Genomic DNA, 17420 nt, shown 5'->3' with positions numbered 1-17420 from the left:
CAAAGGAAATCAATCAAACAATCATCAAAACCCTAAAAACAATGATCAAACATGCTTAGATAAGCCTGGTCATGCACTCACCTCTTTAAACAAGAAGAACAACAACGAAAACAAGGAAGAACAAGGAAGGATCTGTCTCCTCTAACACCACACAACACTGATCTAGCCTCTACTAGCCTTAAACCACCAAGAACACCACCAAGCACCACCAAAGACTCATAAAAACCCTCAGAAGCTCTAGAACCTTTTTTTTTTTCTATCTCTGGAAGTGTTAAAAAGCGGCTGGGAAGAGACAACACACGACCTTCCCTCTTTTAAGCACGACCTAGGGTTAACCAACCCAAACCAAGCCTCCATTGAACCGACGATTTAAAAACTTAAGCCGTCAAACCAAAATTACTAGTGTCGATCGACACCCGACAACAGTGTCGATCGACACCACCCGGATTTCCAGACACGGGCGTTACAGTTTCTTAGTGGACAAAAACCGAGAGAAGGGTATATGAAATGTAACTATGATTGTAAATTTCATCATGATGATCGAGGTTCTTACTCATCTTGGATTGCTCGAGATGCAAAAGGCTTTTTTCTAACTACAGGTTAGAGCATTGGTGCAAAGTATTTAACAATATTGCAAGCAGAACTTCATAGTCTTGTTATATCAATGTAGCAAATGTGGATAAAAGGTTACAAAAAGGTTCTTTCTAAAGGAGATGATGTGTTGGATAGCAAACTGGTTAAAGGAGAAGGTCTCAACGTCAATGTTCACAAACTGGATATGAGAAGTTAAAGGTTGGACTTCTAAATTTGAATCAATGGAATTTCTTTGGAAAAGAAGAAAAAATAACACAGCTGCAGACCAACTAGCTAAAGAACCATTTACAAATCATTCTTCCTTTTGTTTCATATTTTTTTTATAACGCCCCGACCGCCATATCTCCAGTGGGCCCCATTTTCACCACCAGCCAATGGGCCCACCTCTCTTAATCGGCCTCATGTCCTCTCACTAGGCCCATGAGCCCATCAATACCCGACGATCGGTTTGCTACGTCCGGGAGGCTTAAAAACTTGTTTACCGACCCTACAAATCACCACATGATCTTTCCCTGTGTTTTGGCCTCACTCACACAGTTCCGACAACCATTTCCCAGAAGGTCAGCAATCCTTTGACTAATATTGAGATGTCTAATCCCGATTGGTCGTTTGAAATCCTATGTGAACGCTCTCAAAAGCTTATAGCCTCAGTTTTTATATAGTATAGATTGGATGCATTTTCTCTTTTCCTTTTATTATTTTAAATAACCTCTATCCTTTCAGTTTTATTTTTATCTTTCTAATTCTAGTTTAACTTCTAAAAAATTTAAGTCATTTTTTCTGCCGAGAAGTATATGAACATTTCAGTTATGATTTATGAATTGTAGGTAAAATTAGCAAATTAGTAAACATATTAGAATATTTTTAATATGTTAGAGTTTAATTTGTATGTTTTTGTAAAATAGTTAAATCAAATTATTATATATAATACATTCTTAAAAAGAGTTGTAAATGTGTATTTTTAAATTAAAAAAATAGAAACCAACATCAACAATATTGTAAAAAAATCGGTATTTTGTTCTTCAAATTTTAAATATATAGAGTATGAAAATTGGATCTCTTTCTTTATTAATATATGTTTGTGCAAGGGGGGGAGCAGCTACAATAATGATACGAGATTTTGGGGACGATACAAAACAATTTTCTTTATTAGCTTTTGCGGAAAACCCGAGGTTACAAAGAGAGAAGTCTCGCTGCGGCAGTTATAGACTATCTGCCGAGCTGAGAACTTAATATGAAACAGAAGAGTAAAAGCACGAGAAAGAGAGACGCGGCGGGAATCTCGGGCTAGAGCGAGTTTGGGCGTGGCACAATTCTCTATTTGGTGGATAATAACCTCTGGACCGATCCCTGTTCCAAACAGTGGATTAATGTATTTATAGTGGCACAGAAACCTATGAGTTTTTGTGTCTCCTTGACGAATGACGAATTTACCCCTACGAAGGTGTTGGGCCTATTTTGGGAGAAAGGCTTGTTTTAACTGCACATCTTGTTTAAGGGCCTTCTAATATTTGGAGAGGGCAAAGGCCCATATCCAACAATAGTCCCCCCTTAGTCCGGTTTGCGAGAGTCTTCTTGAGCTTGGCGGGCTGTTTCCGAGCGTAGGTTAGTTGGTCGTAAAACAAGATGGGCAAGTTTGCGGAAACTTTGAATTGCCTTGCTGCATACTTAGGGCTTTAAACCTTCTTGTGATGCTTTGGCGCGTTTCTCGAGAAGAGCTGGTCATTCCGGGTTCGAGTAGTGGTTAGGCACGTTTTTCGAGAAGAGCGGATCATTCTCGGGATGAATAGTGACTCGGCACATTTTCCGAGAAGAGCGGATCATTCTCGGGATGAATAGTGACTTGGCATGTTTTCCGAGAAAAGCGGATCATTCTCGGGATGAATAGTGACTTGGCACGTTTTCCGAGAAGAACGGATCATTCTCGGGATGAATAGTGACTTGGCATGTTTTCTGAGAAGAGCGGATCATTCTCGGGATGAATCGTTACTCGGGCACGCTTTACGAGGCACGAGAGCTAGGCGTGAAGCAAGAATTAGGTTTTACCATTTTACCTCGGTAAACGCGTGTGGTCCCCCACTATATATATGTCTCCTCCTCCATTTTTAACTCTTTGACTTCCTCCTCATTTGGTAAAAGGTAAAACCTCTCTTCTTTCTCTCTTCTCTCTCTCCTTTAATTTGTCGTGACTTTAGCTTGGAACTTCTCTCTTTCTTCGAATCTTCTCCCCTTGTCAACATAGAAGCTCTTTCTCTTTTCGAATCAAGTCAACAACAACAATAGCTCTTCTCGGCTTGCTTCGATTTTTCTCCTACAAGGTCTTCTTCGGATCCGCCCCTTGTTTTATCTCGGTTTTAAGGCTTCAAACTCACAACATTCAAGTTGCTTAGCCGAGCTCGGTTTGTCTTCGCCGCGCCGGAAGATTCTCATCAGATCCGCGGTCTTGTTATCATCCCGAGGCCGGCAGGAGCACGGTGGTGCCATGATGGTTCCGATCTCGGCGGTGTTGTCTCGAGACTTCGGCGCCTTAGTTGTTTGTCACGATCGAGCTGCCGTGCCGAGACGAGGTCGCTCGGGCGAGCTTCAGTCGAGACGAGGTTGCCGTGGCGGAGATAGCCGGCGCTGAGACGAGCTTCGACCGAGACTGGTGGGCGCGAGAAGTTCTTGTTGCGACGGGAGGTGAAGTGGCGTTGCTTGATTCCTCGTTTTGGAGAGAAGGTGTTACGGTGGAATCCCGGCTGCGGCGGAGGCGTGAGGGTGCTGACTTCAACGAGACAATGTTGCATCGGGCTTGTGTGAGTTACGGCCGAGGCGGTGAGTTTTTGCCGCACAAAGTTCGAGGAGCCGCGGGGAGCTAAAGCCGTGGCGGGTTTTGCTGCTGAGGTGAAGTGTGGCCGTTCCGGTCGTGACGCAACGTTCGAGTGGAGTTATGGTAATGTCGGGTTGAGGTGTTGTGAGACATGGTCGCCGAGGCGAGCGATGGCCGAGACGAGGAGAGTGAAGTCGAGATGGGTTTCTTCCGAGACAAGGAGGTGTCGTGGCGAGGTGGTGATGCCGAGCCGGCATTTCGTCGTGTTTCCGGAGTCGTCTCGTCTCATCTCTTGCCGCGCCCAAACCTCGCCATGGGGAGATTTATGTCGTCGTGTCGAGGCGAGGTGATGTGGCGGCCATGCCGGAGCTTTCATTGCCGAGATACGATCGTGACGAGGTTCTTGGGCTCGTCTCGTCACATCTCCCGCCGCGGCCAATAGGCCATTTTCAATAGTTCGTCAAATCCGGGTTCCTCAAATTTGAATTGCGTACTTGGAGTGTTGAGAACGAGACACAAATCTTGAGATTATTGGTGGAATGCAAAAGTTTTGAGACACTTCTCGGCTTCTAGATTTTGATCAAGTCCTTGGTTACTTTTGCAAAGTTCTCATGTCTCAGTTCGCGGAGGATCACGTCGGTGGCAATGACCCGTTTGATGGCGTTCCGGACGAGCTTCAAAGAGATGATTATCGTCTACTTGAGTGTGGGTTTGCGGATGATTATGGTGGGACTCACGCTGCTTGGCGTGGTTTCAGTGGTTCCAAGGAGACTTGACGGAGGAAGATGTGCGCAATCTTGACGGATTGCTTCCTTCGAGAAACAATGGGGGTAGGCTAGTTCCTAGGGAGCTAAGTAATCGCCGCAGAAAGGTGCTTGAAGATATTGTTGGTCCGAGTTTAACAAATCCTCGACGGTCTCTAGTTTCGGGTTTGAGGGATTCTAGTGCGGTCCCCGAAGAAGGGAGAGTGGAGCCTGCGTTGGGTGATGGCATGGCCAATGCTCTCGATCCTCGAGATAGAGGGAAATCTATTAGCACAGAATAATCCGTGTTTGACATGTTCGAGGCGTGCGGGATAGAACCGGGGATAGAGATTCTGCTCCCAAAATCGCGTCGTCGCCCGTGGGATGCTCCGGAAGGGTATATTTGCCTTTACGAAGATTTTTTCTTAGATTGCGGACTTTGGTTTCCCCTTCCACAGTTTCTCGTGAGTTACTGTGCTCGTCAGGAGATAGCATTTTCTCAACTCACCGTGGCTTTTATTCGGAACGCGGTGGGTCTTGCAATCCTTGCAGCTGCGGCCGGTGTTGTTGTGGACTTGGATCTTTTCAAGGAGGTTACCAAGTATTCGTTTGGGAAAGAGAATTCGGGCATGTTCGAGACCGAGTTTCAAAATTGCCGACGGTGCTCCAAGCAAAGTTCGCGCGTGGCGCAAGTATTAGTTTTTTGTGAAACTAACCGAGCTTTCCGTCGAAGATCTCAGTTTACCGTATGCTAGAACGTGGAATGCGAATCGCGGTAGTTCTTAGTTGGTCTGGGATCGTGTGATCGAATCTTCTTTTATTTCTCTAACTGATGTTTCCATGCTGATTTTTGCAGGTAGATTCAGACCGACGGTGGAGAAAACCGAGAGCTTTTTAGAGAGATTAGAAGTTGTAAAGGCGAGGGGGACCTTGTGGTGGCCGGATACTCTTGCTCACTTCAGTACTTGTAATTTTCTTATCCTTGTTTTGTTTATTCGTATGTTGATTCTTGTTTATATTTTGTTTCTTACACGTAACATGTTGCATGCTCTCGATCTTGCCTCAGGATGGGTGATTGCGAGATTCCTAGTTATGTCGATCACTTCGACGGAGATGGCACGCAGGTCGATGAGCTGCAAATCAAGCTTGGCTCGTTGATGTTACCCAACGATGAGCCGCAAATTGAGCTTGGCTCGTCGATGAGCCGCAATTTTGAGAATGACGCTCCGGTTGCTGACGCGGACGTGGTGGTGGAGACCACGGATGCTGCCGCGCCTACTGACGATTGTGACGCCTCGCGCCGGGACAGATCCGAGGAAGTGAGGGCGGCACGCGATGGGAAGAAGGTTTCGAGATCCTCTAGTGGCAGCGCTCCGCCATCGTCCGGTCGAGGATATACGTCTCGGAATAGGAGCTCGCGCGGAAGTCCTGTTGGAGGTTCGAGCGTTCGCCGAGAAGCTAGGCGTGGGGAGCCCATTCGTGAGATCGCCGAAGGAGTTGACCATTCATTCTCCTTCAACTATAGCCGGAAGGATCAGATGTTTTTCACTCATGGAGTTGCGTGTGCTGATCTTGCTAGCAAGGTTCGTGGAGACTTTGCATAATTTCCCGCTGTTGACTCTCTCCGTGGAAGGGAGCTTTACGAGGATTGAGCTTGTCGCTCTTTTCAGGTTTGTGTCTTGCTTCGGTTTTTAAGTTACTTGCTTTCATCACGTATAGTTTATAAGAATTTTTTTTCTGCAGGGGATGAGTCAGACCAACCGTTTGGTTAGTTTCTACGAGGAGCAGTGTCGTGTCGCGGTGAGAGACTCTGATTTGGCGAATGCTGCTGCTGAGGCCACGGATCGTTCTACACAGAGCCATCTGAGGAACTACAAATCGGAGAAGAGTAGGTGCGCTGATCTTACGAGGCAGCTTAAAGATAAGAAGAAGCAGTATCTTTCCGAGACAGATAGGCTGAGGAAGGCCCGCGATGAGAGTGCCGCGGCCGAGCGTCATAAGGTTGCGCGGGAGATTCACGAGTACCATACCCGTATCGATGGGATGGGGAAACACATCATGGGTCTCTGGGAGAAGAAGATGCCTCTTCTGATGCTTAGTCAGGTTTCGGGCAGGGAGAAGTGCCTTAAGAAGATGGTGACGGATGGTACGCACATTCCTTTGCGGAACTTGGCTCAGGTTGAACAGGACCACGTTCAGTGGTGGGCGACGGTTGACGGGATAGTGTATCCGGACATTCTCGAGAGCGATCTTGATCCTTTTCCAAAGTTTATGGCTTGTCCTTCGAACGTGGCACCGAGAGATGGGGCACATGATGCAGAGGGTGCAGAAGTTGCGGAAGATGCGGAAGGTCCCCAGGATTGAGGCTGTTGTTGTTCTATTGTAGTTGCTTCTTTCGGATTTATGTTTTATGTCCGGCCTTTTAGCCGTTTGTGGCTTGTCAGATTGGCGTTTGTATTTGTGATCCTCTGTTGGATCTTACGGACCTTGACTCGTGTTGTTGTTTCCTTAGTTGAACATTGATGACGTTGGATTTGCTTTGATGAATGTTGGATTTGCGGACTTTCGATTGTCTATTCTTGTCGTAGAATTGCTTGTGATGCAACAGGTTATGCAGGGATAACTGGGCGAGAGAAACCTTAGAAGTTTCGCTTGGTTCCGTGATGTATTTTGCGGGGTGAGACGTCTCTCGGCTTATCCTGTTACGTGCTCCTCGGAACGCTAAGCTGAAGGAGCAGACGAGGCGGACTCGTCGTACTGTTTAGGTGCGGTGCGTGCGACCGGCTTATCCTGTGGGTGCTTTGAGGTCGACGAGAGCGTGCGAGCCGGAGCTCGGCTTATTGGCCCTGCCACCTGCTAGCTATAGTGCGAGACTGGGCTCGGCTTTATCTTTACCGAAGTAAAGATGTGGATTATTTCACCACTGCATCCATGTGGGACACGTTTTGTGATCGAGCTCCTGGCCAGGGAGACGATGTTTGAGCTTGTCGATCGGTTGAGGCAGACTCACCCGAAAGAGCTCTTTGTTTTTTTTGAGTTAGAGTTGTGCTTTGTTAAAAGCTGCCTACGTACCCTTGCGAAGGGATCAAGCCATTCGTAGTTCATATTGCGAGATCGGTTGTTCGAGCGTTTGTTTTTTTTTTTTGTAGCGCGGCCGTGGCGCTTAGTAGTAGTAGCGTTTGAGATTGCCGGAGTTCCATGACCGGGGAACGGGCGTGCCATCTATTATTAGGAGTTCCTAAACTCCAGGTCGGACGACTTTGGAGATAAGGTAAGGCCCTTCCCAGTGCGCGCCGAGTTTGCCGGCGTTGAGTTCGGCCGTGTTCTCGAAGACCTTCCGGAGGACCAAGTCGCCTTCGTCGAAGTGGCGCGCCTTGACCTTCTTGTTGTAGAATTTCGCCGCGGCCTGTTGGTAGTTTTGTATACGGAGGCTTGCCTTGTCCCTTTCTTCCTCGAGGCAGTCGAGACTGTCTCGTATCAATTAATTGTTCAGCGCGGAGTCGTGTACGAGCATAGAGCGACGGAGCGTCGGTATTCCCACTTCGGCCGGGGCGAGTGCTTCCTTGCCATAAGCAAGTAAGAATGGCGTTCTTCCCGTAGACCTTCGCGGTGAAGTTCGGTGCCGCGGTGAAGTTCGGTGCGACCACAGGACACCGTCGAGCTCATCAGCCCAAACGCCATTCTTCTCTTCAAGGCGTTTCTTGATACTGTCGATAATCGTTTTGTTCGTGGCCTCGGCCTGGCCATTACCTTGGGGGTATCTTGGAGTGGACTTGCTCAGACAGATCTGCCACCGTGCACAAAATCCTTCGAACTGCAGCGAGGTGAATTGAGTTCCATTGTCCGTGACAATTTCGTATGGAAGTCCATGGCGGCATATTATGTTTTTCCAAACGATATTCTGCACTTCCTTTGCTTTAATTCTGGCGTATGATTTGCCTTCAACCCATTTTGTGAAGTAATCGGTCATGATGAGGATGTACTTCTTTTGACGTGAGGTGGGTAAAGGACCGAAGATATCCATTGCCCAACGCATGAAAGGATAAGGCTGGGAGGCTGTGCGAAGGAGCTCGATCGGAGCATGGATGAGAGGCGCGTGCCTTTGGCATTTTTCGCACTTTGTTACAAATTTGTCGCAGTCCGCATTCATTGTTAACCAGAAATGGCCGGTTTTGCGGATTCGCAATCCAAGAGCTCGTCCGCCAGAGTTGTTTCCGCCCTCGTGGACTTCTCGTATAATGTCGTCGACCTCGTCGGGACCTACGCAGTTGAGGAGGTCAGACGCAGTGATACGGAAGATGTCTCCCTTCAACATTGTATATTGGGCGCTTCGCGTGCGTAGACGCCGGACTTCCCACTTATCTGATGGTATTACGCCATCTACGATATAGTTAATTATTTCAGAGCGCCAATCGCTTCGGCCTGCGGGTTGACTGATTACGGGAGTGCCGATGGCAGCTTCTACGTTGGGCGAAGGATCGTTCGAAGAAGTGGGCGGACTGTGCGGCAATAGAGCGTTCTCATTAAGTGGCGCGGAGACCACTAGAACTTATTCGGGTGGTAGCGATGGAGTATTAGCTTTCACATTAGTTTTGTTCGGAGTTGCTTCAGCAATTGGTTGCGAGGAGCTCGAACCGTTATTCGGAATGGCAGTTACGGAGCCGGTCGACGTGGACGCGCCAAGAGAGCAAGCCAAAGTCGAATCGACAACTAACAGGTATGACTCGACGGAGATCCGGATTGGAGGTGGACGCGAGTGTTGCGAGTGCGTCAGCTGGCGCGTTGTCACTTCGGGGGATCTTGGTCAAGTCGAACTGCTCCAATAATTTTGAGAGATCTCGGACGACTTTGAGATATGCGTCCATACGATTATTCTTAGCCTCGTAATCGCCACTAAATTGATTCGCAACGAGCTGTGAGTCGCAGTACGCCTGAATTTGTTTTACTCCAATGCCGTGTGCCAGCCGGAGCCCGTCAATCAACGCTTTGTATTCTGCTTCATTGTTCAAGGCGGTAAAGGCGAGGCGGAACGATTGTTCCAGTATTTCACCCGTAGGCGACTGCAAGTGTACTCCAATCCCCGATTCGTGTTTAGAGGCGGTGCCATCTACGTACAACGTCCATTTTTCGTTAGGCGGGACCCCTTGCTCGAGATCTGGCGAGAACTCAACGAGGAAATCGGCGAGGACCCATGACTTGGCACAGGTTCGATATTTGTATTGGATATCGTACTCTCCGAGCTCGATGGCCCATTTTGCGAGTCTGCCGGACTGGCTTGGACTGTGGAAGATTATTCGCAGTGGTTGATTGGTGAGAACCTCCACGGAGTGCGATACGGCCTGAGCTTTCGCGCTTAGATGACAACCGCATACGCAAGTTTTTCCAAAGTGGGATAGCGAAGCTCGGCGCCGTCGAGGGTTTTGCTGACATAGAAGATCGGGTGCTGTTCGCCACGATCCTCCTTGACGTGGACACCACTAACTGCTGAAGTCGAGACTGCAATGTATAAGTACAAAGTCTCTCTCTTGGTCAGGTTTTGCGAGCACCGAAGGAGACGAGATGTAGTCTTTGAGCTATTTGAAAACTTCCTCGCATTTGCTGTCCCACTCGATGGTTTTGGATCAAAGGTCACATGATCTGTAAACCTAAACATGAATCAAAACAAGCAAAATCAATAAATAAAAAAAGATATATATTCATATTGATTAGTAGTGCAATAATAAGAACTCACAGAACGTAAGGTATAATGCAAAAATCAATTATAAAAGAACAAAAAATATATTTAAAATAGTAGTATCAACACTAACTAATAAACCTAGTGAAAATTCGATATCAAAAGTTGTAGCCGAGGCTCTATATTTATAACTAAATATATAGGACAAACTGGCATAATAATTTCTAGAAAATTTAACATTATCTCTAGAAATTTTTTAAAAATTTAGAAATACTTCCATATTTTCATATAATTCTTTTATTTTCCATAATCTTTTTTTTCCTTTTTACATTAAAAAAAAAACTAAATATAGAAAATATTGTAACTTCAAAAATGTCAAATAGTGAGTTGGCCAATTGCGATTGGTCGTTTAAAATCCTATGTGGACGCTCTAAAAAGCTTATAACCTCAACTTTTATATAGTATAGACTAGGTTTTGAACCCACGCGTGGTTAAAATTATTTATGGTTGACGATTAATAAATTAATTACTCGAAACAACGTCGTTCATCAAGGCAAAGCGCAATGCGCATGGACCTTTCAAACCAGTCTTTATAAACCTGGTGCTTCTACCATAACTTAGTGAATGATAAGCATCTCTGAAAAAGCAAATACAAAAGAAAATCATATTATCATAAAATAAATTACAAAAAAACTAAATAATTAGAGCTACAAATTTAAGCCTATCAATTCAACTATATTGTATACTAATGTTGTGGTGGAGACCCTATATTTATAGTTAATTGTTAGGCTAACTTTTAGAATTGTTACACTATTTCCATATATCTTTTTGAGAATTTTTGAGAAATACCCCTTTTGGTGTACCCCTTTTTAAAAATACCCATATTTTCATTCCATTTTCAAAAATACCCTTTTTCAAATATGAAAATTATTAAATTTTATATGGTTGATAAGGTACATCAAGATCATCATTACTACTGGGAGACTAAATCCAAATATTTATAAGGTTTTAAAAGGTTCTAAACGGCATTTATAAGGTTTTTAAAAGGTTTTTAAAAGGTATTTATATGGTATTTATGAAATATATATATATAAATTTACACACATATAAAAATAATTTGTGTCTATAAATATAAGTTTACACATATCTTTTTGATAAATTTCAAATTTTATAATGATTTTTTGATAAATTTAGAAAGATGGGTATTTTTAAAAAGTGGTATTGGAAAAGGGGTATTTTTGAAATTCCCCCATCTTTTTTTTCCTTTTTGCAAAACAATTTACAATTGAAAACAAATATAATTTAAAAAAATGTTAATTAGTGAGATAGCTAATCCTGATTTTTTTTGTTTAAAATCCTATGTGAACGACCTTAGAAGCTTATAGCTTCAAATTTTTTGTCGTTTAAAATCCTATGTGGACGGCCTTAGAAGCTGCTTCAACTTTTATATAGTATAGATTTATTTATTTTAAAACTTAAAATTTAATATTTCGATTAGTTAACACATTTAATTATTTTGAAAACGAAAAAATAAATTTTAGAAATATTCCATAATTTCAGATTTCTCTAAATTCCATAAGTGGTATTTGTTTTTGTTTTTTTAACGGATTGTGGATTTTACCTTATAATACGTCCCCCTAACGTCATATTCAATTCTTTTGCTTTCACGATCAAATGTACCAATATAGAAAGTACTCCAATTATAAAAGATAACAAATTAAAAAGTTAGAACTGGATTAAATAATCAAAGCAATATAATACTACAACATAACTAAAAAGAATTCATCTATAACTTTGAATGAAATATATTCACAAAATCAAATGATGATAAGCATCATAAAAGAACCGAAATTCAAAAAAAAATATTATCAAAAATATGAATTACAATGAAAATAATTAATTGGAGCTACAAATTTTATCCTATCAATTCAACTATACTGTATTATAATGTGGTGGTGAAGATCCTATATTAATAGCTGAATTGTTAGGCTAAACCTTTAGAATTTGTACATTTTAAATTTAGAAATTTACTCAAAAACAAATAATCAAAATATTTTCCAGATATTTTTTATTTCCATATATTGTATTTTTTCTTTTTTGCAAAAAATCTTAAAAATAGGAAAATAATATAATTTTGAAAATGTTAAATATTGAGATGTCTAATCCCGATTGGTCGTTTGAAATCCTATGTGGACGCTCTCAAAAGCTTATAGCCTCAGTTTTTATATAGTATAGACTAGGTTATTAACCTCAGTTTTTATATTTGTATTGCCTCAGTTTTTATATTTGTATTGATTGTTTCGAAATGTTATAGATTTAGTAATCATTTAAATAGGGCAAGTATGTATTTATTGATTATTTTGAAAATGTTTTAGATTTAGTAATCATTTATATATACATTGATAAATACTATGCAGAAGTACTATAACATTTTATTTTTTATTTGATGTAACATAAATGTTTGTTTATTTATATTTTGAGTATCATTTTTGTTGTTTTAAACAATTTTGTTAATAAAAAGGAAAAGGAAAAAAATTATATGTGCTTAGTTAAAATACCATTTTTATCGTTTTATTCTTGGACAAAAAATACAAATTTTAAAGATTTGAAATATTTTTGGTCTTTTTCACCTACAACGTTCTGATTGAATCTTATTAGTTAAGTTATTGTGATATATCAGAAATATATCATAGTTTTATTTCAACCACTCTCAACCATTTCTACATTTTTATACTTTCTTTTAAAAACTCACGTTTTTCCTACATTCGTGTTAATATATGTATGAATTTATGATTTCACAAAAAATTTGAGATATATCATTTTTTAATCGTTTTGCAAGCATTCATTTGTCATCATCTTTTATCCCCACAATCACATCTACCATTCAAGATTCTTCATTGTGGGATATTTATACTGAATTATGAAGTATAATTTGACAAAATAATATTAAAAATAAAATTAAAAAATAGGAAGATAAACTATAAACTTTACAGATCTTTTTTTCTTTTCTAAAATATGTATTTTGATAATGCGGATGTATTCAATATGCTGTTCATTCAATATTTTGTTACAAAATTTTAAACATGGAATACTAATTGACAGTAGAGTTCTATCTAAAACTCTTCATAAAATAATTAAAATTTTGTAATTTAAAATGTAATCTGATTCTTGACAAGTTTTACTTCATACAGGTGCACAAACTTTACAAATTTAGTGATACTAATATCGATTATGTTATGTATTCAAATTCTAACAAATTATTGAAGATGAAATATCAACCATTTTATTAATAATGATATTATTTTGACAACACAAGTTTCCATTTCCCGTTTCTTTCATATATAGATGACTATTATGATTGAAGATTAATTATTAACAAAATGTAATTTATAACCACTAATATGGTTATTATGTCAAAGGGAGATAATATGATAGATATTTTCATATAAATATTTTTGTATATCTATCAATAAATTTTAGAAACTGAGAACTTTACAAAAATTTATATTTAATAGTTTTCATATCTTTAAATATTTCATTTATTTCCATATATAGTATTTCTTTTATATAAAAGTGTTAAAAGTTATAACATATATTTTTTACAAAGTTTTCATTTCTTTCATATATTTTGATATTTTCCTTTTTGAAAGAATCTTAATTACATAAAAATTATTTTCGTTTATAAACTTAGTTATAAAAAAAAATATTTAATATTTAAAAATCTAATTAGTTTTATCCCATTTATTTATTCTAAAAACGAAAAAATAATTCTAGAAATATTCTATATTTTCAGATTTTTCTTATTTTCATATATCGTATTTATTCTGATTTTCACAAAAAAAAATATTAATATAGATAACTATTGTAATTTAAGAAAAATAGTTAAATATTGAGATAGAAAATCCCGATTGGGTGTTTTAAGTCACACGTGGATAGCTTTATGAGCTTATAAAAGAATCAAAACAAACATGATTATACAGCAAATAGTGAAATACAATTATACAATTAAAGAAAAATATATTAATAAATAATAATAATAAAATATTGTTTAAAAAATCAGATTGTGGTTTTTACCTTACCATACATCTGCCTAACTTCATATCCAATTCCTTCGCTTTCAGAATCAAAGACACCAATATAGAATGTACTCCTATTACAAAAAAAAAACAATTAAAAGTTTAGAATTGGACTAAATAATCAAAACAGTATAAGATTGTAACAACATAATTAAAAAAGAATTCAAAACAGTACAATAACAACATAATAAAAAAATACAGCAAATACAAAAATATCATATAATCAACAATATGAATTACGAAATAAATAAATAATTACAGCTACAAATTTAGGCCTATCAATTCATCTATATTGTATTCTAATGTGGTGGTGGAGACCCTATATTTATAGTTAAAATTTTAGGCTAACTTTCGGAAGTTTTACTTTTAAAAATTAAGAATTTACTCTAAAAGAAATATTTAAAATATTTTACATGCATCTTTTATTTTCATGTATCGTATTTTTTCCTTTTTACAGAAAAAAAATCTGAAAATAGAAAACAAATATAATTTCAAAATTTTTAACTAATGAGATGTCTAATTATTATTGGTCGTTTAAAATCCTATGTGGACACCTTTAGGAGCTTAGAGCCTCAACTTTTATATAGTATATATTGGATGCATTTTCTCTTTTCCTTTTATTATTTTAAATAACCTCTATCCTTTCAGTTTTATTTTTATCTTTCTAATTCTAGTTTAACTTCTAAAAAATTTAACTCATTTTTTCTGCCGAGAAGTATATGAACATTTCAGTTATGATTTATGAATTGTAGGTAAAATTAGCAAATTAGTAAAAATATTAGAATATTTTTAATATGTTAGAGTTTAATTTGTATGTTTTTGTTAAATAGTTAAATCATAATATTATATATAATACATTCTTACATAGAGTTGTAAATGTGTATTTTTAAATTAAAAAAAAATAGAAACCAACATCAACAATATTGTAAAAAAAATTGGTATTTTGTGTCTCTTTCTTTATTAATATATATGTAAATATTTAAAATATATACTAAAATTGATATCATTAGTTATATATGATTTGTGCCCCATATAAAAAGAATCTCAGGATCTGCCACTGTATGTTTATTATTATCCTTTAAAAAAAATCATATAAGTATATAATAGGGGGATTTGCACAAATAACATTTTTATGATACCCTTTCTACAAATACTCTCTCTGTGTGTCCATTTTCAAAAATATCTTCTTCAATGTACAAAATGACTAAATTACCCTCTTTTAATATAACCCAACAAAAATAATACTCCTACTGAAAAAATTTCCCACCAAAAATTTTCAGCCACAATTTTTTGAGAATTTTTGAGAAATACCCCTTTTGGTGTACCCCTTTTTAAAAATACCCCTTTTATCTATCTATTTTCAAAAATACCCCTTTTTAAATATAAAATTTTTTAATGTTTTATATAGTTTATAAGGTACTTCTATATAATAACTACTACTGGTAAATTCAATACAAATATTTTAAATAGTTTTAAATCGTTTTTATAAGTTTTATAAGGTTTTTAAAAGGGTTTATACGGTTTTTATAAGGTTTTTATAAGGTTTTTATAATTTATTTTTACACTATTTATGAAAGGTATATAAAGTTTTATAAAAATATAAAGGTAATTTGTGTATATATTTATAAGCTTACACACATATTTGGATAAATTTCAATATGTTTAGTGGATTTTTTGATAAAGTTTGAAAAGGGGGTATTTTTAAAAATAGGTATATGAAAAGGGGTATTTTTGAAATTCCCCCCAATTTTTTTGCAATTCCTTAAAAAGCTTTTAAAAAACCTTGTAAATATTTTTAAAACCCTTAAAAAATCTTTTAAAAACTCTTGTAAATCTTTTAAAAGTCATCCAAAACCTTTCAAAACTTTCTAAACATTTTAAAACCTTTGTATATCATTTTATAACATTTGAAACAATTGTAAATCGCTTTAAACCCTTTATAAACATGATAAATCATTTAATAAAAACTTTTGTAAACTTCTAAAACCCTTTAAAAACCCGTGTAAATCCTTAAAAACATTTTAAAGTCTTTGTAATGCCTTTAAAAACCTTTGTAAGCCCTTTAAAAAACATTTATAAACTTCTAAAACCCTTTTAAACCTCTTGTAAATCCTTTAAAACTATTTTTAAATCTGTGTAAATATCTTTAAAAATCCTTGTAAATCCTTTTAATACCATTTTTAAATCCTTGTAAATGCCTTTAAAAAACTTGTAAATCCTTTTAAAAACACTTTTAAATCCTTTTATAAACCCTTTAAAAATCCTTGTAAATTTTCAAAAACAATTTGAAAATCTTTTAAAAATCCTTGTAAATCCTTTAAAATATGTTATAAACTTATAAAAGTTTTTAGAAACCATTGTAAATCCTTTAAAAACAATTCAAAACCATTTGTAAGCTTCTAAAACCTTTTAAAAACCATTACAAAGCGTTTAAAAACCATTAAAAACTATAGTAAATCTCTTTAAAAACCCTTGTTAATCCTTTAAAAGATCTTTTAAGAATCCTTGTAAACCCTTTTAAAACAAATTTGGCACAAACAATTTTGTTTGATTTTTTTTTTTTTGCTGGAAAATTTTTGTGGAATTTTTTTTAGCGGGAAAAGTTTCGTTGGGGGGAAATTTTAACGGGAAATTTTTTTGGAAGGAATATTATTTCAACTACGGATAAAATGACCATTAAAATTTAAAAGAGGGCAACAATGAGAATGAGATAAAAAGATGATAGTTTTGCAAAAGGTTATCATAAAAAAGGTATTAGTAAGATTTTTTTTTGAAATATGAGGACCACTAGGCAACAAGATTTCAATTTGGCAGTAGAGGAAACAAATGAGTGGACTGAGATTTGGCTAGAGAAAGGTCAGATTCATAACATGAATTTACAAAACAGAGATACAGTTTCTTAGTGGACAAAAACCGAGAGAAGGGTATATCAAATGTAACTATGATTGTAAATTTCATCATGATGATCGAGGTTCTTACTCATCTTGGATTGCTCGAGATGCAAAAGGCTTTTTTCTAACTGCAGGTTAGAGCATTGGTGCAAAGTATTTAACAATATTGCAAGCAGAACTTCATAGTCTTGTTATATCAATGTAGCAAATGTGGATAAAAGGTTACAAAAAGGTTCTTTCTGAAGGAGATGATGTGTTGGATAGCAAACTGGTTAATGGAGAAGGTCTCAACGTCAATGTTCACAAACTGGATAAGAGAAGTTGAAGCTTGGACTTCTAAATTTGAATCAATGGAATTTCTTTGGAAAAGAAGAAAAAATAACACAGCTGCAGACCAACTAGGTAAAGAACCATTTACAAGTCATTCTTCCTTTTGTTTCATATTTTTATTATAACGCCCCGACCGCCATCTCTCCAGTGGACCCTATTTTCACCACCAGCCAATGGGCCCACCTCTCTTAATGGGCCTCATGTCCTCTCACTAGGCCCATGAGCCCATCAATACCCGACGATCGGTTTGCCACGTCCGGGAGGCTTAAAGACTTGTTTACCGACCCTACAAATCACCACATG

General features: G+C 37.7%; 1 protein-coding gene across 1 annotated transcript; it reads left to right on the top strand.

The window, feature by feature from the left end:
- Positions 1-4460: 4460 nt before the first annotated feature.
- Positions 4461-6510, top strand: LOC17894942. The gene is made up of 4 exons (XM_023788471.1): positions 4461-4821; positions 5003-5081; positions 5213-5729; positions 5890-6510. Exons 1-4 carry the CDS (start codon positions 4461-4463, stop codon positions 6508-6510), a joined length of 1578 nt encoding a protein of 525 aa, XP_023644239.1.
- The last annotated feature ends 10910 nt before the right edge of the window (positions 6511-17420 follow it).

This window comes from Capsella rubella, unplaced genomic scaffold, assembly GCF_000375325.1.
Source record: "Capsella rubella cultivar Monte Gargano unplaced genomic scaffold, Caprub1_0 scaffold_2, whole genome shotgun sequence".
In the NCBI taxonomy this organism is placed as follows: domain Eukaryota; kingdom Viridiplantae; phylum Streptophyta; class Magnoliopsida; order Brassicales; family Brassicaceae; genus Capsella; species Capsella rubella.
Note: the sequence above shows the minus strand (reverse complement) of the source record. Positions and strands in the feature narration are given on the sequence as shown.